Raw genomic sequence first — 25,229 nt, 5'->3', positions numbered from 1 at the left:
CGCGTGGAATTCTATTTATGGAAATCTCGCCTTTTTACTTGTGCACTAAGCAGCACGCCTTTCCTAATGTTCTAGAAGGCGGCCATGACCTAGTTTTGTTTCAGAATGCATCAACTATTTATGGAAACAAAACATTTGATTCAAGAATATTCCTTGAAGTAACTTCTGGACCAGCTGCGTTTTTGAAGCCCAATACAAGACCTAGCCTGTGCTAGCTGAGGCTATATAAAGGAAGATTGAACCCTTGTGCAAACCACTGAAGCCATAATTGAGTTTTACAAAGCGTGTGTTTAGGGTTTTAGTCTTGTGTCTTTGTGTTCCTGTTCTTGTGTTACCTTGATGCAAGATTAAGGACTGTGTGTTACTGTGTTGTAATATCTCTGGAGCTTCTAAGCAAGGAGATAGTGTGTCAAGTATTCCCAAGCTTTTAAGTACGGAATAGCTTATGTTTACGAAGTGTGTCTTCATCTGAACTCGTCTGTATTGTGTACGATCACAGGGTCTGTGATTAAGAGGAGGTGAGCGGAGGTTCTCATACCTAGGTGTGTCTTAGGTAGAATATAGCACGGGTGGTGATTAGGTGAGAAGTCATAAACGGGTCGTTTATTGAGGGCTTTGAACTAATACTATCATAGTGGATTCACTCCTGGATTGGTATCCCCCAGAGTAGGCATAGGCTGAACTGGGTTAACAAATAACTGTGTTATTTAGTTTTCATGCTTTTACGTTTCCTTTATTGTTCATTTAGTAGAATGCTTGATTGAATGTTGGATCACCAGATCAAGCATTGAAATCACTGTTCAGTGTTGAAGCATCGAGTTCAACATCGTGCAACGTGTGTGCCAGAATTTCAATTGGCATCAGAGCAGGCACCCTGTTCTGGTTTTAGGGTAAGCTCCAGGGATGGTACTTTCTGGCGAAATGGACAAGGAAGGAGGAACGGTCTCCAAACCACCTTTACTAACAGGTCCTGAGAACTATGACTACTGGAAAGCTCGTATGATGGTTTTCTTGAAATCCATCGACAGTAGAACATGGAAAGCTGTTGTGCATGGCTGGGAGATTCCTTATGTTGTTGACAAGGATGGGAAGACGACAAACGTAGTTAAGTCAATCAAGGACTACTATAAGGAAGAAGATGAATTAGCCCTTGGCAACTCAAAAGCGCTGAATGCCATCTTCAATGGGGTAGACATCAACATGTTCAGACTTGTTAAAAGGTCTCTTGTAGCTAAAGATGCGTGGGAAATATTGAGAAAAGCTCACGAAGGAACAAGCAAGGTAAAACTCTCTAAGCTCCAGATGCTTAGTACAAATTTTGAAAATCTATGCATGAAGGAAGAAGAAACTGTTCATGACTTTCATATGAATGTGCTCGAATTTGCAAACAATTTTGATGCGTTAGGAGAAAACATATCTGAAGAGAAACTTGCGAGCAAAATTCTCAGATCTCTACCTAAGAGATTTGACATGAAGGTGACTGCCATAGAGGAAGCTCAAGATTTGGCATCCATACAAGTAGATGAACTAATAGGTTCCCTTCAAACCTATGAGCTGAGCATAAACCAAAGAAAGGACAAGAAGAACAAGAGTTTGGCCTTTACTCCAAACGCTAGAGATGAACAAGAAACAGGAGATCAAGAGAGCGATGAAAGTCTTTCGGAAGCCATGGTGTTACTAGGAAAGCAGTTCAACAAATTAATGAAGAGAATGGATAAACAGACCAGACCCAATGTTCCCAGCATCCGGTTCGACACCAACAAGCAACCAAATAATCTGAGGAGACCCCGAAGTGATGAGAAGCCTAATCAACCAAGAGGAGTCCTATGTCATGAGTGCGAGGGACATGGACACATCAGGGCTGAATGTCCTACCTTCCTAAAAGGACAGAAGAAGAGTCTGGCAGTAACTTGGTCAGATGATGATGACTCAGAAGAAGAAGGTGAAAGTGAATCTGCTAAACTTGTCTATGCACTGACAGGTAGATGTGAGTCTGATGCTGAAACATGCGATGGCACATCGTATGAAGAACTGATGGATACCTACAAAGAACTTCTCACCAGTAACTATGAAGTCTGCAAAGCTCTAGAAAGGCTAAAGAAGACCAACTTCCAGTTACAAGCTGAGAAAAGTGACTGTTTAACAAAGATTGATGTCCTCAACAAAGTAGTTGAAAAACTGAGTAGTGAGCTTGAACATGCTAGGAAACAAGTCGAAGTCTACAGCATAGGTGATGAAAAGTATCGAGCAATGTTGATGAATCAAAGTGCTGGAAAGAAACCGATTGGTTTTGACTATGAAATTATCAATCAGCAGACTGGTTACAACAAAGCTACAATCAATACACCAATTGACAAGACTTTCCCTGTCAGTAGTGTGCAGCCATCTACAAACTTGGAAAAAGGAGTGCTGTTACCACCACTTACTGCAACAAATCAGAAAACTTACTCATGGTTGAAGGCAAAACCCAAGTATCCTGTGAATCCTGAACCAGTGTTCCAACATCCGTCTGCACATCGCAAGAACTGGCCAAAACCCAGATATAGAAGACACAATTGGAGATGTCACCACTGTGGGAGAAAAGGGCATATTAGGCCATATTGCTACAGGCTGTATGGATATCCCAAAAGAACACCAAATCTTGTACCTGAGGCTGACAAGGTAGAAACCAAAAGGGAATGGAAAGAAAAAGAAAAAGATGTAAGCTTAATTGCTCATACTTCACTACGAGCTTCATCTAGACAAGACTGGTATTTTGATAGTGGATGTTCAAGACACATGACAGGTGTGGAAGGATATCTAGTCAACTTGAAGTCATATGCCACTAGTTATGTAACTTTTGGTGATGGAGCTAAGGGAGAAATAAAAGGAATTGGGAATTTGATCAATGCTGGAGTACCAAATCTTGACAACGTTCTACTGGTAAAAGGTCTAACTGCAAATTTAATCAGCATAAGTCAGCTGTGTGACCAAGGCATGAAGGTAAACTTTACCCAATCAGAATGCCTTGTTACGAATGAAGAAGGAACACTGATGATGAGAGGTGTTAGGTCAAGAGACAACTGCTACTTGTGGGTATCTGAGGAAGAGAATCACTTGTCCACTTGCTACTTGAGCAAAGAGGATGAAGTGAAGCTGTGGCATCAAAAACTTGGTCACTTGCATCTGAGAGAAATGAAGAATGCTATAGTTGAAGAAGCAATCAGAGGGCTTCCAAAGCTCAAGATTGAGGAAGGAAATATATGTGGTGAATGTCGAATTGGGAAGCAAACACGGATGTCTCATCCAAAGCTTCAACATCCGGTTACCTCCAGAACACTTGAGCTATTACACATTGATCTGATTGGTCCCATGCAGACAGAAAGTCTTGGTGGTAAAAGGTATGTTTTTGTCATGGTAGATGATTTCTCTAGATTTACTTGGATAGATTTCCTCAGAGAAAAATCAGACAGTTTTGAAATCTTTAAAAACTTGTGCTTACAACTTCAAAGGGAAAAAGAAACGGTTATTATGAGAGTTAGAAGTGATCATGGAAAGAAATTTAAGAATGAAAGATTCTTTGATTTTTGTGCTTCAGAAGGTATTAAACATGAATTCTCATCCTTTGTTACACCCCAACAAAATGGTGTAGTTGAGAGAAAGAATAGAACTCTCCAAGAATCTGCTAGAGTTATGCTCCATGCAAAGAATCTCTCACATCACTTCTGGGCAGAGGCCTTGAGTACAACATGTTACATACACAATCGTGTCACACTTAGAGTTGGTACCTCCACAACTTTATATGAGCTCTGGAACGGAAGAAAACCCACTGTCAAACACTTTCATGTCTTTGGAAGCAAGTGCTATATTTTAGCTGATAGAGAACAGAGAAGAAAATTAAATCCCAAAAGTGAAGAAGGTATTTTTCTGGGATACTCCACAAATAGCAAAGCTTATAGAGTTTATAACTCTAGAACTAAGATTATCATGGAGTCAGTCAATGTGGTAGTTGATGATTCACCATCAACCAAAACGGCAGATGTGGAAGAAGATGTTGAACCATCCATTCAACAGTCAGATGATACTGTGTGTGAAGAGGATTCAGGTTCAAAAATTGAATCTACTGATCCAAAATCAGTACCTGCTCCTGTAAAAGTTCCATCCACCAGGACACAGAAAAATCATCCCAAAGAGCTTATCATAGGAAATCCTGATCAAGGAATCACAACTAGAAGAAATAATGATGTTATCTCAAGCTCATGCTTTGTATCAAAGTATGAACCCAAATATATTGTGAAGCTGGAACATGTGGCTACTGAGGAACATGTGGGTGACATATTTACTAAAGCATTGGATGTTGTTCAGATTGAAAGGATAAGGGGCAAATTAGGAATTTGCCTACATGAAGAATTATAGCAGTTAAGGAGTTTTGAGCGTGCAACCATATTTTTCACTCCCCTCCTGCTAGTGGTGCACGTTAATTCAGGGCAATCACATCAAAGTTGCCATAACCATGTCATAACATGCAATCAACTCTCTTTCATCTACATTCACTATTCCACTGATCTTGCTCTGACTGGTAATATTGTTGATGCTACTGTACAACCGTTTGTAGTTGTGAATGATCATGTGGCTCCATCTAATAAGTCCACCTCTGATTTTGTTGTTACACTTGTTACTTTTTCTATCAAGGAGAAAACTACTACCCTTGATGTTGCACAGGATGTTGGAACATCCTATGTCCAGCCTAATCCAAATGCTGCCACTATCACTGAGTCCTTTGGTGATAGCTCTGATTCTGAGGCTGCTACTGAAGCTGAATTGCAGGACAAAGAAAACAATGATATTCCTGCTAATGTTGTTGAAGACTCTAAAACAGAGGAAAGTAGAGAGAAAGTTGTCTCTCTTTGTGATAAATATACTGAGTCTGAAAAGAGAGTAGATGAAGAACAAGAGATGATTGATCTTGATGAGGTTGACTCCTTGGATGAACCTCAACCAAAGATTGTTAATGGGAATTTGGAACAATGTTTTCCTAGTCATATCTATTCTATGAGTATTGACTATGTGTTTGATGTGATGGAGGTAGTAGATATACTTTATGACTTATAACCTCTGGTTGACTGGATGAAAAGAAGCTGCAGTTTGAGCGTATGATTCATGCTCTGAAGCTTGAAGAAGCTGCATTAGAAGCAACTGATGCACGTGTTGATGAGATATGTATCCCATGGGGTTATCTTCGATTGTAGTAGCTCTGTGCACTGTGTGGTTCCTACTGTCTGCTACTCTATGTTTTTTTTCTACTGTCTGCTGACTTTATTTGTCGGAATTTGTAGCTAAAAGGGGGGAGTGGTGATCTGTGATGTGTTCTGTGTGCTTGATGTGTTGACAGATGCTCTAACATCTGGTATGGGAACGACAGAAGTATGTGATCTATAGTATCTGATGTATGTGCTTTGCATGTATGGTATGTGATCTGCTATGCTCTGAATTTAAGTACCTTGTGTGCATCTGGACTGTGATATTTTGCACTATGATTCTGGATTTTCTGCTATTTCTCTGAAGACCCTATTTTGTCTAATTTCTGGCTAAAAAGGGGGAGTAGTTGGTAGTTGTGTGTGTGTGCAGTATGTTGATGTGCTATCTGATGTTGCGGCATCTGATATGTGTAGATGTACTTATGTTTGCCATGCATGAGTTAAGCGGGAGTAAGCTCTGATATGCTTATCTAATATGCATGTATTTAGGGGGAGTAAAATTAATTGATTAAAATTTATACTCATCTCTGATATTGAGGGGGAGCAGTATCATTTACTCATCTGATACAATGTGCTAATGAATGTTGAAGCATCAATATTCATGAGAATTTATTTTTCTCAGTTTTGAGGGAATTTATTTTTCCCGAGTGTTTCTTTTTATGAGAATCTGATTCTCTCCATTGGCGTATACCTGTGAGGCTAGTTGTGTTTGTTGGATATTTGAATTGGCTTAATTTTGCTAAAACAAATATACTAACAAGATGTTGGAAAACATGTTACAACATCATATTTATTCAAGGAAATCTCGCGCATTTATGAGAGCATCTGCTATTTATGGAAATCCACTTAAAGAGCACGCTCAATGGAAATTTGATCTGATCAGGTATTTTAAGGATAAGATAAGACTTAATGGTACAACGGTATGATCACAATTATCCTATAAAGTCCTTAAACACTTTTGGAAAGTTTCTATACATTCTTAATGAAGATCAAAAGAGAATCAGATCATCCTTTATGATTCTCAAGGAGCGTCTGAGCATTTGTGAAGAAAGAGGAGCGTGCCTAATCATTATATATATGAAGACCAAGCTCAAGACTAAGTATCTCATTGAAAAATATTAGTTACACATATTGAGTCTTTGTTGAGTCTTTTATTATTTGATTGTAATTCTTGCTTGTGGATTCTATAACACAAGTTAAGAAGTGAGTTTGTTATTTTAAGGTTACTCCTAAGCTTTGAAGTACGGAGTTTACCGTGTGTGATTCACTTGAAGCTTTTAAGCAAAAGTGAAGTGTTGTCTTGGCAAGTTGTCGCCACATCATTCCAAACATTGTATAATCAACACAGGTTGTGTTGTGTGAGTGGAAGTGAGATGGGATCTCATGTCTAGGAGTTCCTAGGCAGAAGTTGCATGAGTAGTGTCGAGGTTATAAGGCGTAAACCAAGGGTTTGCTGGAGGTCTTAGTTTAAGGCGTAAATCCTAGGGTTTGCTGGAGGTCTTAGTAACTAGAGCTATTAGTGGATTTCCTTCCTGGATTGGTATCCCCCAGAGTAGGCAGTTGGCTGAACTGGGTTAACAATTACTTGTGTCATTTATTTATTTTTCTGTCAGTTTTTATATGTTATATAAGATGTGCCAACAATAGAAAACAACATTATTCACAAAGTAGTTGTTGGGACATCTTAGGCAACATCATTCTAGTGATACCAGAATTTCAATTGGCATCAGAGCAGGCACCCTGTTCTGTTATTTTGGGTGAGCTCCAGGGAGAGTACTTTCTGGTACAATGGATAAAGAAGGAGGGTCAGTGTCTAAACCCCCCTTACTGACAGGTCCTGAGAACTATGATTATTGGAAATCTAAAATGGAGGCTTTCATAAAATCAATTGACAGCAGGACATGGAAGGCTGTGTTACGTGGATGGGAACCACCAATGGTTCTGGACAAAGATGGCAATAAAACTGATGTCAAGAAGCCAAATGATGAATGGACTAAAGATGAGGATGATCTGGCACTTGGCAACTCCAAAGCCTTGTATGCTATTTTTAATGGTGTGGATGCAAACATGTTCAGGCTTGTTAAGAGATGTATTACTGCTAAGCATGCCTGGGAAATTCTGAGAAAAGCTCATGAAGGAACATCAAAAGTTAAGCTATCTAAACTTCAGATGCTCAAAACCAATTTTGAGAATCTCAGAATGAAGGAGGAAGAAACCATTCATGACTTTCAGATGAATGTGCTTGATTTTGCAAATTCGTTTGATGCACTTGGAAAACCTATCTCAGATGAGGAGCTAGTTGGAAAAATACTCAGATCTTTGCCTAAAAGATTTGATATGAAGGTGACAGCTATTGAGGAGGCTCATGATCTTTCAAGTCTAAATTTAGATGAACTCATAGGATCACTTCAGACCTATGAAATTGGCCTAAACAGGAGAAATGAAAAGAAAGATAAGAATCTAGCCTTTGCTTCAAAAAGTGCTGCTGATGATTTACAAATTGAATCTGAAGGTGAAGAAAGCTTAGCTGAATCTATGGCTATGCTTGGGAGACAGTTCAACAAGTTGATGAAGAAAGTGGATCAAAGGCACAAGCCAAATGGTCGACTCAACAACAACAAACAGTCCAGCTTTCAGAAAAAGACAAATGAAGATGAAAGAGGAGTGAAATGCCATGAATGTGAAGGTTTTGGACATATCAGACCTGAATGTCCAACCTTTCTAAAAAGGCAAAAGAAAAGTCTTGTGGTTTCATGGTCTGATACAGATTCAGAGGAGGAAGAATCTGCCAAATTTGTTAATGCTCTAACAGGAGTTTGTGTATCTGACTCAGAATCATGTGATGAGGAGGTAACTTATGAGGAACTAGCTGCTACTTATAAAGATCTTCATACTAGAAGTATAGAAGTTTGCAAAGCATTAGAGAAACAAAAGAAGATCAATGGTAAACTACAAGCTGAGAAAAATGACTTACTCATAAACATTGATAATCTCAATGCTAAGGTTGAAGATCAGAGTAGTCAAATTCAACAGCTGGAAATGGAGAAGTCTAACCTCCTGTGCAAAGTTGCTGAACAGAATGAAGAAGTAATCAAATTAAATGCTGATTTAGATCAAGTCACTAAAGTAGCTAAAATGATGACCAAAGGTACTGATGCCTTTGAGGAAATGTTACAGAGACAAAACTATGGGAAACCTAAGCCCATTGGTTTTGAACATGAAAGAGTAAAGCAGCAGATGAAGTTCAACAATGCTACTATACATACTCCAATCAGCAGGACGTTTGTGTCAGGAGGATTGTCGCAACATCTGATGGGACATTCTATGCCCAGGTTCTATAACTGGACATGTCATTATTGTGGAAGGAAAGGACACATTAGGCCTTTCTGCTATAGGCTGCACGGATATCCAAGGAGAGTTCATCAAGAATTCTATACTCCTGTCTTTCCTAATGTTACAACAAGACAGGAATGGAGAGAAAAGAAGAAGATCACAGGTCTAATAGCTCATACATCCTTGAGAGCTTCTTCAAGAGAAACCTGGTACTTTGATAGTGGCTGTTCTAGACACATGACAGGTGTTGAACACTATCTTGAAGACTTGAAGTCATATGCTACCAGTTTTGTAACCTTTGGAGATGGAGCCAAAGGAGAGATCAAGGGAGTTGGTAAACTTGCAAACCATGGCTTACCAAAGCTTGATAATGTGCTGCTTGTAAAAGGGCTTAAAGCTAATCTAATCAGCATAAGCCAACTTTGTGATCAAGGCATGAAAGTTAACTTCACAAAAGCTGAGTGCCTAGTTACAAACGAGCAAGGAGAGCTGTTGATGAAAGGAGTAAGGTCAAGAGACAACTGCTATCTCTGGATCCCTAAAGAAGAAGATGTGTCAACATGTCTTATTAGTAAAGAAGATGAGGTAAAATTGTGGCACCAAAAACTTGGCCACCTGCATCTCAAAGGCATGAAGAAGGCAATAGCTAACGAGGCAATCAGAGGTCTTCCAAAACTCAAAATTGAGGAAGGAAGTATATGTGGAGAATGTCAAATAGGGAAGCAGACAAAGATGTCGCATCCAAAATTGCAACATCTTACCACAACAAGGGTTCTAGAATTACTGCACATAGACCTGATGGGGCCAATGCAAGTGGAGAGCCTTGGAGGAAAAAGGTACGCGTTTGTCATGGTAGATGACTTTTCAAGGTTCACATGGATTGAATTTCTAAAAGACAAATCTGAAAGTTTTGATGCATTCAAAGAACTTTGTCTTCAACTCCAAAGAGAAAAGAACTCTGCTATTGTTAGGATACGAAGTGATCATGGTAAAGAGTTTGAGAATGCAAGCTTTCTTGAATTCTGCATCTCTGAAGGAATCAAGCATGAATTCTCAGCTCCAATCACACCTCAACAAAATGGTGTTGTTGAGAGGAAGAACAGGACAATACAAGAGTCAGCCAGAGTGATGTTGCATGCAAAACATCTTCCATATCAATTCTGGGCTGAGGCTATGCATACTGCTTGTTATATTCACAATCGTGTCACACTCAGAACTGGAACTTCTACTACACTATATGAACTGTGGAAAGGCAGAAAACCAACTGTCAAACACTTTCATGTGTTTGGAAGTAAGTGCTATATCCTATCTGATAGAGAGCACAGAAGAAAAATGGATCCTAAAAGTGAAGAAGGATTGTTCCTTGGATACTCAACAAACAGCAGGGCCTACAGAGTTTACAACCAGAGAACTAAGGTAATAGTAGAATCTATCAATGTGGTGATAGATGATTTGACATCTGCTAAAACATCTGATACTGAAGATGATGTTGCAACAACTTTGCCAACATCTGAAGAAGCTGTAGCAGAAAAGGAATCAGATTCAGAGGATGAATCAACCATTCCTACACCTCGCCCTGTGAGCAAAGTTCCTTCAATAAGAATACATAAGAACCATCCCAAGGATCTCATCATAGGAAATCCTAACCAGGGAATTGCTACAAGAAGGACAAATGAAGTGGTTACTAATTCGTGTTTTGTCTCAAAAGTTGAGCCTAAAAATGTAAAAGAGGCTCTCACTGATGAGTTCTGGATAGAAGCCATGCAAGATGAATTAACTCAGTTTAGGAGAAGTGATGTGTGGGATCTTGTTCCTAGACCCAATGATGTGAATGTCATAGGCACAAAATGGGTGTTCAAAAACAAGTCAGATGAAAATGGTGTTGTAACAAGAAACAAGGCAAGGTTAGTGGCTCAAGGGTACACTCAGGTTGAAGGACTTGACTTTGATGAAACATTTGCGCCAGTTGCAAGACTGGAATCTATTAGGCTACTTCTTGGTATAGCATGCATATTCAAATTTAAGCTGTACCAAATGGATGTCAAGAGTGCCTTTCTTAATGGGTACTTACATGAAGAAGTTTATGTGGAGCAGCCAAAAGGTTTTGTAGATCCTGCTAATCCTGATCATGTGTACAAGCTGAAGAAGGCTCTTTATGGACTGAAACAGGCTCCAAGGGCCTGGTATGAAAGGCTGACAAACTTTCTTGTTAGTCAAGGATACAGAAAAGGAGGCCATGACAAAACCTTGTTTGTTAAAGGACAAGAAGAGAAGCTGATGATTGCTCAGATTTATGTTGATGACATAGTATTTGGTGGAATGTCTGAAAAGATGGTGCAACATTTTGTACAACAAATGCAATCAGAGTTTGAAATGAGTTTGGTAGGTGAGCTGACATATTTCCTTGGTCTGCAAGTAAAACAAATGGAAGACACCATATTTGTCTCTCAAAGCAAGTATGCGAAGAACATGCTCAAAAAGTTTGGAATGGACACTGCAGCACACAAGAGAACACCAGCTGCTACTCATCTAAAGCTAACCAAAGATGAAAATGGCATTGATGTTGATCAAAGCCTATACAGGAGCATGATTGGCAGTCTATTGTATCTTACAGCTAGTAGACCAGACATCACCTTTGCTGTTGGTGTTTGTGCAAGATATCAAGCCAAGCCAAAGATGAGCCATCTTGTCCAAGTCAAAAGGATTCTGAAGTATATAAAGGGCACCAGTGATTATGGGATTCTGTACTCCCAGACAAAGAATTCAACTTTGATAGGGTATTGTGATGCAGATTGGGCTGGAAGTGCTGATGATAGAAAAAGTACCTCAGGTGGATGCTTCTTTTTGGGTGATAATTTAATCTCATGGTTCAGCAAGAAGCAGAATTGTGTGTCTCTGTCTACTGCAGAGGCTGAATACATAGCTGCAGGAAGCAGTTGTTCTCAGCTGATGTGGATGAAACAGATGCTGAAAGAATATAATGTCGACCAAGATGTCATGACATTATATTGTGACAACTTGAGTGCAATCAATATATCAAAAAATCCAGTTCAACACTCAAGAACCAAACACATAGACATCAGGCATCATTTCATCAGAGACCTTGTTGAAGAAAATTGTGTGGAACTCAAGCACATTGGTACAAGTGAACAGCTAGCTGACATTTTTACAAAGGCGCTTGATGCTAATCAATTTGAATTTTTAAGGGGCAAATTAGGAATTTGCCTGCATGAAGAAGCATAGCAGTTACTGCAGTTGTGGCGTGCAAAAGGAAACCGTTTTCTCTCCCATCAATCAATGCACGCTAATTTAGGGAAATCATTACAAACTTCCCTTAAATACATCATCACACGCATTCAATTGTTTTTCTTCCAAATTCTGACCTTTGTCTGCAAACCCTATTCTCTCACTTTGCTCATCAAACTCCATCTATCCAACTTCTCAAACTTCAAAAACCTTCATTCAAACATGTCTGAATCATCACAAACTACAAAGTCTGGCCGTTCTACTCGATCAAAGGCAAAGATCGATTCCTCGAAGATCATCAAGGACGCCGTCCCTGTTACGACTGTTCGTGCTTCCAAACCCAAAGCTCTAACAAATGTCGCTGAGAAGAAAGGAAAAGAAAAATCTGCTAAGAAAAAGGAAGCAATCATAAAAGTAAGTGATGCTATCTCACCTTTGGGTAATAAATCTGGTAAAGGAAGTTCTAAAAGGAAAAGAAGGGATTACAAATCTAAGTTTTCTCTGTCTATGTCTGATTTGGTGTTTGATTCGAATGTTAACACATCTGAGAAAACATCTGAAACCAACGAAGGAGAATCTCAGAACCCTAAACCTGTGTCTGAAGCTGTTGCAACAATTCCTCCTGCTGGTAACCCTCGCGAAGGAAATTTGGGATCTGACGCTGCAAAGCAAGATCTTAACTCTATGCCTGTTGAAACGGAGATTGAAGACACCCATACAGAAGTTGAGCCTGACATTGAGAAATCACCAACAATTGCTGAGATGGTGGGTGAAAAATCAACCCCTGTTGTTACTGAAGAAGTTGTTATGAAAGATGTTGAGACATCCTTGAGAGAAGATGAAGAAACTGAAACCGTTGAGGAAGAACCTGTGAAGGAAGCTGATACTGCAAAAGATGTTGAGACAACTGTCACAACATCTGAAACCTCAGATGAAGAGACTGAAATTGCTGATGAAGGAGTTTCTGCTGATGAAGAGGAAACTCAATCTGAAGAGAGCAACCAGTCCATCCCTACAGATGAGCAAGAGGTTGAAGCTGACAAGCCTGCAGAAGCTGAGAAAGAGAAAGATGTTGTTGATGTTGATGATTATGTCACCACCAAGACTGCTGAAAAATCAACTGGTGGTATAACAAAGAGATTGAGAAGCTGTACAGGGAAGGCTGTGGCCACTGCAAGCAAGACTCCTGCACCAAGAGTGAAAACGAAAGGTGTTGGACCTGTAAAAGGTTGGAGCAAAGTTTTCTCCCCTCCCAGCAAGAAGAAGGAAACACTGAAGAGAAAGAAAGAGTCATCTAGTGACTCAGACTATGATGTTGCTGAAGATGTTGTTAACATCTCCTCTGCCAACCCTAAGAAGACTACTGTGAAGAAGGCTCCTCAAGGTGTTGAAGAAGCCCCATGTGATAACATCTCCTTCCATCGTGCTGCCTTTGCACTAAGATGGGACTACATTTACCAAAGGAGATTGGCTGTTGAAAGGGAACTGACCAAAGATGCTCTCAAATGTCAAGACATCTTTGATTACATCAAGGAAGCTGGTCTGATGAAGACAGTCTGTGACTTCAGTCCCTGCTATGAGCTGCTGGTGAAAGAGTTTCTTGTGAACATCCCTGAAGAATGTGATAACCCACTGAGCAAGGACTACCACAAAGTTTTTGTCAGAGGTAAATGTATCAATTTTTCTCCTGTTGTGATTAATAATTACTTAGGAAGATCTATAGAACCTAAGGCTGAATTAGAGATTGCTAATGATGCTGTGAGTGCTGAGATAACTGGTGGTAAGGTTAAGGTCTGGCCTACAAAGAAGCTGATTCCCACGAGTAAATTGAATGTCAAATATGCCATCCTCAATAGGATAGGGTCAACAAATTGGGTGCCAACCAAGCATGCAACCAATGTTGCAACCAACCTGGGTAGATTTATATATGCTGTAGGAACCAAGTTTGACTATGACTATGGGACCTTTATTTTTGATCAAACCATTAAGCATATTAGATCAACAGCTGTGAAGATGCCAATAGCATTTCCATCTTTGCTATGTGGAATTATCTTGGCCCAATATCCAGACATTAAGGTTGTGACTGACACTCCCAAGAAAAGGGAATCTGGTTTTACTTTTCATCATAAGCTCTTTGGTAATCATAATGTCACTGATCATGTTGGGACATCTGCTGCTGGAGCTGGCGTTATGACAAAAAGGGAAATTATTGCTAGTTTGAAAGTTCAATGTCAGGACATTGATAAACAGCAGGCTGAGCTTGAGGAAAGGAAGAATGTGTTCTTGAAGATGATTGAAGGATTGGAAGCTGATGAGGTACCTGTGAAAGCTAGTGCAAATGTGGCTGCTACAGGTGATCAAAACAATGCAGATGAGGATGAAGGTTATGCTACTGCTACAGATGAGGATGAAGCCTCTGACAGTAGTGATGATGAATGATTTTGTAATCTGTCTTAATGTTTTACTGTACTTTGTTATTTGGTTTGTGGGTGTTTTGTGCCCTGGATTTTAGCACCTTCTGAGTGCATGGTCTGTACTTTTAATTTCTGCACTTTGGATACTTAACTTTCCTGTTTTGGCACATTTTGTGGCTAAAAAGGGGGAGTAGTACTTTGCTTTTGCTTTGTTTGTTTCTGCTACATGTTGTTGTGTCTTTTGTTATGACATGTTTTTAAGTAGCAGTAAGCAAGTATTCAGGGGGAGTAATTTTTTTTTACCCTGAGATGATGCACAAGCTGATGAAGTCAGGGGGAGTTTGCTACTGAATGGATGCTGCCCTGATTGGATGAACATGTGCTAGAAGATGTGCTCCCATATGTCACAACACCTTTGATGACATATGACATATGATATATGTTTTGCTCTGATACCACGTTTTATTTTTGCTCGAGGCTATTTGATGATATCTCCGCTGCTGCTGCCTCTGATGCACATATATTTTCACCTATGTGAAATTTTGTTTAAATGATGCTCTAACATTCCTTCTTTTGTGTGACCATGGTGATTTGAAGGATTGCGCTTTTTATATCTCTCAAAGGTAATGGCCTGAAATTGTTTTAGCCAAAAATTGCCAAAGGGGGAGATTGTTGGATATTTGAATTGGCTTAATTTTGCTAAAACAAATATACTAACAAGATGTTGGAAAACATGTTACAACATCATATTTATTCAAGGAAATCTCGCGCATTTATGAGAGCATCTGCTATTTATGGAAATCCACTTAAAGAGCACGCTCAATGGAAATTTGATCTGATCAGGTATTTTAAGGATAAGATAAGACTTAATGGTACAACGGTATGATCACAATTATCCTATAAAGTCCTTAAACACTTTTGGAAAGTTTCTATACATTCTTAATGAAGATCAAAAGAGAATCAGATCATCCTTTATGATTCTCAAGGAGCGTCTGAGCATTTGTGAAGAAAGAGGAGCGTGCCTAATCATTATATATATGAAGACCAAGCTCAAGACTAAGTATCTCATTGAAAAATATTAGTTACACATATTGAGTCTTTGTTGAGTCTTTTATTATTTGATTGTAATTCTTGCTTGTGGATTCTATAACACAAGTTAAGAAGTGAGTTTGTTATTTTAAGGTTACTCCTAAGCTTTGAAGTACGGAGTTTACCGTGTGTGATTCACTTGAAGCTTTTAAGCAAAAGTGAAGTGTTGTCTTGGCAAGTTGTCGCCACATCATTCCAAACATTGTATAATCAACACAGGTTGTGTTGTGTGAGTGGAAGTGAGATGGGATCTCATGTCTAGGAGTTCCTAGGCAGAAGTTGCATGAGTAGTGTCGAGGTTATAAGGCGTAAACCAAGGGTTTGCTGGAGGTCTTAGTTTAAGGCGTAAATCCTAGGGTTTGCTGGAGGTCTTAGTAACTAGAGCTATTAGTGGATTTCCTTCCTGGATTGGTATCCCCCAGAGTAGGCAGTTGGCTGAACTGGGTTAACAATTACTTGTGTCATTTATTTATTTTTCTGTCAGTTTTTATATGTTATATAAGATGTGCCAACAATAGAAAACAACATTATTCACAAAGTAGTTGTTGGGACATCTTAGGCAACATCATTCTAGTGATACCAGAATTTCAGTGTTCGCTGTTCCGCTGTTGCATGCCTCTGTTATTCTATTGTGATACTCCTATTCTTACTTGCTATTTTCATCTGAGGAGCTATTGAAAACTGCATTTGAAGATGTTCTACTTTACTTCATGACTGTGTGCTTATGTTGAGTTGAAGAAAGGTAGTTGTTGTATCTCTCTAGTTTGGTTGAAATGATCTTAAGTTGTTTTAGCCAAAAATTGCCAAAGGGGGAGATTGTTGGTGTTTTGTGTTGGCCTCATTTTGCTAAAACAAATGTCCAAGCCAGATGTGGAGCAGAATGCTTCACCATCAAGTTCAAGCAAGATGTTGTATAGAATGCTTCAACATTGGATACCACATCCAGTGGGCCGGGCCTGATATTTTAATCTTGGGTGTACATTATTACGTAGCATTTAAGTTGACTTTGATCAAAAGTTTTTGCAAAATTAAATTTAAATAATAAAATTCAAAATATTTTGAGAAATTAAATTTATATAATAAGAAAATATAGTAATTATTTTTTATTCAGTAAAAATTATTTTGTATTTAGTAAAAAATTATTCATGACATGTACCCAAAAAAAACTATTTTATAAATTAATATTTTATATTTCCTGATTTTTAAAAAATGATTTTCGGATTATTAACTAAATTTTAATTTTTTATTTAATAAATAATTCACAACATTGTTTCCATGTTTAGTAAAAAATTGTTCACAAAATTATTTGTTACTAATATTATATTTATATTTAGGTGTTTTGTCTAAATTTATCACATATTAATAGCATTAAATTTATTCCAATGTTACAATATTTTATAATATTATTGACTTTCTTCAAAAGATTATGCAAAATTAAATTGAAATAATAAAAAAATTACTTAAAATTACTCATATATATTAATACATAACCTATTTTTGTATTTTTTATGGGGTCTCTATATGTTTTTTCTGTAATTTATACGAATTATATTTTTTTAATTTATATGAGGACTATATTTATATTAATATATTAATACGCTGTCTATTTTTATTTTATAATTTATATTTGGCCAGTATTTTTACTCATGTATTAATATGAAACTATATTTTTATTCATTCATGTAGATATTTTAAGGAGTATATATTTAACTTATCTAGAGATAATTCTAGGTCTCGGTATGAGAATAGATAAGTATATATAGAAAATGATGATTCTTTAGAAATGTAGATTGGCCTATATAGGCCTAGGAACAACGACTTTGGGATAGATATCCTCACCACGATGTGGAGATGACCGTTCCACCTATTTGGGAACATATATCTCACATGAGCTTTAATTTTGGTCCTCAATCTACTGAGGTTTGACGAAGTTCATCCTTACCCCTCTTACATTTAAGGAAATATCTTCACCAGACCATCAATCCTGATGGACCTTTCATCATCTTTAAACGAACAACCCACTTAGGCGAGTTGGGTCTTAGGCGAAATATATCCCGATATTTTGTCAAGTACACTTTTATTTGGATGATATTGATGTGAAAATTAACTAATATAAGATATATTCGAATAATTTTTTTTAGGTTATTTTTGTTTTGTATTTATTTTACTATAGATATTATGAGGTTAATTTCAGATTTTCGGTTAATCAACTAATAATTAACATTATGTCAAAAAAAACTAATAATTAACATTTATTTGGTTAAGATTTTATGAGATTGTTTCCTTTCTTGAGAAGATTGTATATTAACCAATGTCTATTGATATCAGGACTATTTTCTAACGCTCGATTAATGCTTCTGTATACTTTGCTTCCATTATAAAGTTTAATATAATAATATTGCATTTAATTCACATATTTAAAAAAACAATTCAAATTATTTTTATTTCAAATTCATATAATTTAAAAACTCAAATAAATTATTTTTACTTGCATGAAATTTTTTAACAAAAAATAAATAAAATTTAAACAACGAAATAAATTATATCAATAAAATCAAATGAATAAAGGGGGCTGGAAGCACTTGATGCTAGAACTGACCCCCGAACCAGATTAAACTGGTGGTGAAAAAAAAAAATTACTAAAGAAATACAGTAAAATATTTATAATTTATGTGTATTTTTTTATTTATTTATATGTCTCATATATTAAGACGAATATTAAGACGAAAGTCTATTTTTCTATGTCATTTATACGGTGACTATATTTATACTCATATTCATACGAGATCCTATTTATTAAAATTTAAACAAGATATATTTTATTCTATTGTTATTTGTATGAGACCTATATTTACAGACATATATTAATATGAAGTCCTATTTATACTCATATTAACACGGGAGCCTATATATTTAATCATACAAGCCTATTTTAGCCTATATATGTAATCATATTAATACAAGCCTTTTTAAAAATTAAAAAAAAAATTATGGGGACTTATTTTTACCGTCAAAGTTTCCTTTTTGGCATATTCGTTTAAAGTACAAAAGAGAATTACAATTGAGAGTTTTATTTTTTTAAGAAGTTAAATTAACTCACTCAAGACACCACAGAAAATCGAACCTGAGACCTTAAAGAGGAGCACATTCCAAGTCCCAAGTCAATACAACTGGACCAACCCAAATAGGTTATACTACAATTGAGAGTTATATGTCAATTTCTCTGTTAACATTAATAGTCGGTTCCAATATCTAATTCTTCCTATATCCATTATATATATTTGTTACTATAATTACAAAATGAAATATAGTTTTGACTCCGTAAAATAAATGAGTAAATTTTGGTTTTAGTTATAATAAATATTTTTCTTTGATTCAATAAAAGTGTTATTTTTATTTGTGTAAAATATACATTTGTCTATTTTTATTTATTTTTTATAGGATTTCTCCACTTTAGATAATCCAATTTGAGACACTGCTGAACATTAAGTATGAACACCTTCGCAAATTTTGATTCACGATGTTTTGGAAGTCTAACTCTTCCATTAAATTCAAGCCCAAGTTGTTTAGATATTGTATATTTTGATTATTTTTTTTGGTAGGCATGTACACCGTTGAGTTTTAAAAGAGAGGGCTTCCACACGCACATATCTTGGTGTGGCTGAGTTCAAATAACAAACTGAAGAAAGTTGATTACATTGATAGAATCATTTCTGCTGAGCTACCTGATAGTAAATTGTACCCAAGATTGGTCGATGATGTATCTTCGTATATGATGCATGGACCTTGCGGTGGTGCTAGACTTAGCTCGCCTTGCATGGATGGAGTAAGGTGTACAAAATATTTTCCAAAACCTTTTAAACAAACTACCACAATCGACGATGAAGGTTACCCGAGATATAGACATCGTGACACCGGGATAGAAATTTAGAAACAATGTGTCAATTTAGATAATCGTTATGTTGTCCCATACAATCCATATCTTCTGATCAAATACGCATGACATATTAATGTTGAATACTGTAATAAGTCTAACTCCATCAAATATCTTTTTAAATATGTCAACAAAGGTGTAACACCCTTTAATTTTCCCCTTGATTTTTATTTGCCAAAAATTCAATTAATTTATTTCATATAAAAGGTGTCACACCTACTTTTGAATCGAATACCTAATTAAATAAGGATTAAGCAGCGGAGATAAAATTAAAACCAATAAACATAAGTTCTAAAATTTGAAGTCAAAAATTATTGAGAGCAGTAGAATCTTTCCAAAAACCAATTGACACTGTTCAAGTCATTTTGAAGAAATACTAATTGAATATATACGTGAATCCCCCAAGACATCCTATCAGAGCGACTCAATTACTAAAACAGCAAGGGACAAGCTCCCCGAACTCGGCAACTATGACTCGTCGCCTACCTGAAAATCTACGGTTGCACACCGTAGGTCCAAACCAGAAAAGGAAGCAACATGGGGTCAGTAATACAATCACAAAGAATATCACAAACGAAACAATTATTAAAAAAAATACAATAAGTCAGCAATATCAACATCCATTCCAATTTTTCATCATGTAGGATCAACACCAATTACAAATTCCAGTTTTATATCATGGAGGATCACCACAAATTTCCAGTTTTATATCATGGAGGATCACCATCAATTCCAGTTTTATATCATGGAGGATCACCACAATTACAACAAGAATCCACATGACCCTATGTACAAAGAGACCATATTGCAACTCAATTACAACAACAGGACCCCTACACTAAATAACCAAAAACGCAGGTTACAAGCATAGAGGCTAAACCAATAGCAAACAACAATTTCCAGTCCATGAACCAATACACCAATACTTCAAGTACTTGTTTAAACCCAAAAATTCAAATTTTCTTAATAAATTTGATTTCTTTCCAAAACCCTTAAACCCCGTCCTTTTTATGAACTTAGAGGTTAATCCATGATTTAATAGCATACACGAGACAATCAACATCGCAAACAACACAACACCATTAATCCAAGGAATAAAATCACAACAACACAACCACCATAACAAGCACACATCGAGCAAGAAGAAGGAAGAATCAACCCATGTCATGTAATTTCAAGAAAAGGACAGAAATTTAAAGAAAGAATTAAACCCCCTTACTTGGAATAGCAATTAATCTTTGGTTGTGAGTTTTGTTTTCCTCTTCTTTCTCTTCTCCCTCTCATGCGTCAATCTCTCTTTCTCCCTTGCTCCTCTATTCTGTTTTTCTCTTCTCTTCTTTTTTAGTAAAAAGTGGATAGATTTCAATTTGTTTCTAACTTAGTCTAGTGGTTTCCTCCACAAGAAGGAAAAATTCTGCTTTTTAACTATTAATGGGTTTTCTTTCTACTAAGCCCAATTTCATTATTTCTACTATTCTTTCTTACTCACACCCCCTCTCCACCTATTATATAATTTCTACAACCCCGTCTACTCTTTCTTCACTTTTATTTTCAACTTATCATTTTACTCATTTATTCATCAATTATTTAATTACTCGTCACACACAATTAAATAATTAACAATAATCAACACAACAACTCCTACGAAAATTATTAATTAATTCTAAATTCGGGGCGTTACAAAAGGTCCTGATAGGGCGACAATACAAGTATCTGTTGATAGGTCGTGACAAGCAAAAACCAGTAGATGAAATAAAACAGTATTACGACTATAGGTATGTTTCATCTTCCGAGTTTGACTTTTTTTTTTTATAAAAAAAAACGATTGCTTTTGGTGTACACCATAAATAGACTTTTTTTTTTTAAGTTGGTGTGCAAACTATTGAATTTTCTTTAGTGAATTTAAAATATAAATATCTCATGGAAGAAACAAACTCATATATCGAATTCTATATTTTACATAAAAATTGCGTCAATTATATTATTTATTTATGATATAGGTACGTTTCACCTTGCGAGGCTGTTTGGAGAATATTGGCTTTTGATATACACCAAAAAATGGCCTCCTGTGCTTAAATTGACATATCATTTGCATAATCAACAATCTATTTTATTTGAAGGCTCTGGTGACATGAATTCACTTGTGAGCTATAATGAGGGACAATGTACTATGTTTCTTGCTTGATTTGAGGAAAATCGTGTATATGAAGAGGGGAGAGATTTAACGTATGCTGAATTTCCAGAAAGTTTTACATATGTGAAGGATGAAAAAAGGTGGCAGCCATGCCAACAAGGTTATTGTATTGGAAGACTTCATTACACGCCCCCTGGTGTTGGTGAAGAACGCAGGTGGACCCAAAACCAGAATTGAACCTTAATATCTACAAAAAACAAAAATAACGACCCTAAACCCAAATAATTGGCAGAAAAACGTAAATTCGGCAAAAACCCATTAAATTGACTACAAACACTAAAATTGGCCAAAAACCCAAATATTGACCCGAAACCCGACTTGAACCTTAATGACGACCCTAAACCCAAATAATTGGCCCAAAATTCAAATAATTGGCCCAAAAACCCAAATGTTGACCCAAATAACGACCATAAACCCAAAATATTGGCCAAAAACGTAAATTCGGCCAAAAACCATTAAATTGACTACAAACACTAAAATTGGCCAAAAACCCAAATATTGACCCGAAACCCGAGTTGAACCTTGATATCAACCGAAAACCCAAATAACGACCCTAAACCCAAATAATTGATAGAAAAACATAAATTCGGCCAAAAACCATAAAATCGACTACAAACACTAAAATTGGCCAAAAACCCAAATATTGACCCGAAACCCGACTTGAACCTTGATATCTACCGAAAACCCAAATAACGACCCTAAACCCAAATAATTGGCAGAAAAACCCAAATATTGACCCAAATAACGACCCTAAACTCAAATTATTGACAGAAAAACGTAAATTCGGCCAAAAACCATAAAATCGACTACAAACACTAAAATTGGCGAAGAACCCAATTATTGACCCAAAACCAGAATTGAACCTTAATATCTACAAAAAACAAAAATAACGACCCTAAACCCAAATAATTTGCAGAAAAACGTATATTCGGCAAAAAACCATTAAATTGACTACAAACACTAAAATTGGCCAAAAACCCAAATATTGACCCGAAACCCGACTTGAACCTTAATGACGACCCTAAACCCAAATAATTGGCCAAAAACCCAAATAATTAGCCCAAAAACCCAAATATTGACCCAAATAACGACCCTAAACCCAAATTATTGGCAGAAAACGTAAATTCGGCAAAAAACCATAAAATCGACTACAAACACTAAAATTGGCCAAAAACCCAAATATTGACCCGAAACCCGACTTGAACCTTAATATCTACCGAAAACCCAAATAACGACCCTAAACCCAAATTACTGGCCGAAAACGTAAATTCGGCCAAAAACTATAAAATCCACTACAAACACTAAAATTGGCGAAGAACCCAATTATTGACCCAAAACCAGACTTGAACCTTAATATTTACCGAAAACCCAAATAACGACCCTAAACCCAAATAATTGGCCGAAAAACGTAAATTCGGCCAAAAACCATAAAATCGACTACAAACACTAAAATTGGCGAAGAACCCAATTATTGACCCAAAACCAGAATTGAACCTTAATATCTACAAAAAACAAAAATAACGACCCTAAACCCAAATAATTGGCAGAAAAACGTAAATTCGGCAAAAACCTATTAAATTGACTACAAACACTAAAATTGGCCAAAAACCCAAATATTGACCCGAAACCCGACTTGAACCTTAATGACGACCCTAAACCCAAATAATTGGCCAAAAATCCAAATAATTGGCCCAAAAACCCAAATATTGACCCAAATAACGACCCTAAACCCAAAATATTGGCCAAAAACGTAAATTCGGCCAAAAACCATTAAATTGACTACAAACACTAAAATTGGCCAACAAACCCAAATATTGACCCGAAACCCGACTTGAACCTTGATATCTACCGAAAACCCAAATAACGACCCTAAACCCAAATAATTGATAGAAAAACGTAAATTCGGCCAAAAACCATAAAATCGACTACAAACACTAAAATTGGCCAAAAACCCAAATATTGACCCGAAACCCGACTTGAACCTTGATATCTACCGAAAACCCAAATAACGACCCTAAACCCAAATAATTGGCAGAAAAACGTAAGTTCGGCCAAAAAATATAAAATCGACTACAAACACTAAAATTGGCCCAAAACCCAAATATTGACCCAAAACCAGACTTGAACCTTAATAACTACCGAAAACCCAAATAACGACCCTAAACCAAAATAATTGGCCGAAAAACGTAAATTTGGCCAAAAACTATAAAATTGACTACAAACAATAAAATTGCCCAAAAACCCAAATATTGACCAAAACCCGACTTGAACCTTAATGACGACCCTAAACCCAAATAATTGGCCAAAAACCCAAATAATTGGCCCAAAAACCCAAATATTGACCCTAAACCCAAATTATTGGCAGAAAAACGTAAATTCGGCCAAAAACCATAAAATCGACTACAAACACTAAAATTGGCCAAAAACCCAAATATTGACCCGAAACCCGACTTGAACCTTAATATCTACCGAAAACCCAAATAACGACCCTAAACCCAAATTACTGGCCGAAAACGTAAATTCGGCCAAAAACTATAAAATCTACTACAAACACTAAAATTGGCGAAGAACCCAATTATTGACCCAAAACCCGACTTGAACCTTAATATTTACCGAAAACCCAAATAACGACCCTAAACCCAAATAATTGGCCGAAAAACGTAAATTCGGCCAAAAACCATAAAATCGACTACAAACACTAAAATTGGCGAAGAACCCAATTATTGACCCAAAACCAGAATTGAACCTTAATATCTACAAAAAACAAAAATAACGACCCTAAACCCAAATAATTTGCAGAAAAACGTAAATTCGGCAAAAAACCATTAAATTGACCACAAACACTAAAATTGGCCAAAAACCCAAATATTGACCCGAAACCCGACATGAACCTTAATGACGACCCTAAACCCAAATAATTGGCCAAAAACCCAAATAATTGGCCCAAAAACCCAAATATTGACCCAAATAACGACCCTAAACTCAAATTATTGGCAGAAAAACGTAAATTCGGCCAAAAACCATAAAATCGACTACAAACACTAAAATTGGCGAATAACCCAATTATTGACCCAAAACCAGAATTGAACCTTAATATCTACAAAAAACAAAAATAACGACCCTAAACCCAAATAATTTGCAGAAAAACGTAAATTCGGCAAAAAACCATTAAATTGACTACAAACACTAAAATTGGCCAAAAACCCAAATATTGACCTGAAACCCGACTTGAACCTTAATGACGACCCTAAACCCAAATAATTGGCCAAAAACCCAAATAATTGGCCCAAAAACCCAAATAACGACCCTAAACTCAAATTATTGGCAGAAAAACGTAAATTCGGCCAAAAACCATAAAATCGACTACAAACACTAAAATTGGCGAAGAACCCAATTATTGACCCAAAACCAGAATTGAACCTTAATATCTACAAAAAACAAAAATAACGACCCTAAACCCAAATAATTTGCAGAAAAACGTAAATTCGGCAAAAAACCATTAAATTGACTACAAACACTAAAATTGGCCAAAAACCCAAATATTGACCCGAAACCCGACTTGAACCTTAATGACGACCCTAAACCCAAATAATTGGCCAAAAACCCAAATAATTGGCCCAAAAACCCAAATATTGACCCAAATAACGACCCTAAACTCAAATTATTGACAGAAAAACGTAAATTCGGCCAAAAACCATAAAATCGACTACAAACACTAAAATTGGCGAAGAACCCAATTATTGACCCAAAACCAGAATTGAACCTTAATATCTACAAAAAAC

At 36.6% G+C, this 25,229-nt stretch overlaps 1 protein-coding gene and 1 long non-coding RNA gene across 2 annotated transcripts; one reads left to right on the top strand and one right to left on the bottom strand.

The window, feature by feature from the left end:
- The first annotated feature begins 903 nt into the window (after nt 1-903).
- Nucleotides 904-5,228, top strand: LOC123889868. The gene is made up of 4 exons (XM_045939381.1): nt 904-3,580; nt 3,713-4,360; nt 4,466-5,064; nt 5,115-5,228. The coding sequence occupies exons 1-4, from the start codon at nt 904-906 to the stop codon at nt 5,226-5,228; spliced, it is 4,038 nt and encodes a 1,345-aa protein (XP_045795337.1).
- Nucleotides 5,229-19,522: 14,294 nt separating this feature from the next.
- On the bottom strand, nt 19,523-20,660 carry LOC123885550. Its single transcript, XR_006801184.1, has 2 exons — nt 20,473-20,660; nt 19,523-19,747 (listed from the first exon to the last, which is right to left on the bottom strand). It is a non-coding gene; the product is annotated as an uncharacterized LOC123885550 (long non-coding RNA).
- Between the last annotated feature and the right edge of the window lie 4,569 nt (nt 20,661-25,229).

Source organism: Trifolium pratense, linkage group LG1 (assembly GCF_020283565.1).
Source record: "Trifolium pratense cultivar HEN17-A07 linkage group LG1, ARS_RC_1.1, whole genome shotgun sequence".
Taxonomy (NCBI): Eukaryota; Viridiplantae; Streptophyta; class Magnoliopsida; order Fabales; family Fabaceae; genus Trifolium; species Trifolium pratense.
The sequence above is the reverse complement of the archived record's forward strand: the minus strand, read 5'-3'. Positions and strand labels throughout refer to the sequence as shown.

Bases quoted from the DNA above. Each gene is read 5' to 3' on its own strand.
- LOC123889868 (XM_045939381.1), top strand. From the start codon at position 904: ATGGTACTTTCTGGCGAAATGGACAAGGAAGGAGGAACGGTCTCCAAA. The intron at 4,361-4,465 runs GCAAATTAGGAA...ACGTTAATTCAG, and splicing joins TCAGATTGAAAGGATAAGGG to GGCAATCACATCAAAGTTGC. The intron at 5,065-5,114 runs GTAGTAGATATA...CTGGATGAAAAG, and splicing joins ATGTGTTTGATGTGATGGAG to AAGCTGCAGTTTGAGCGTAT.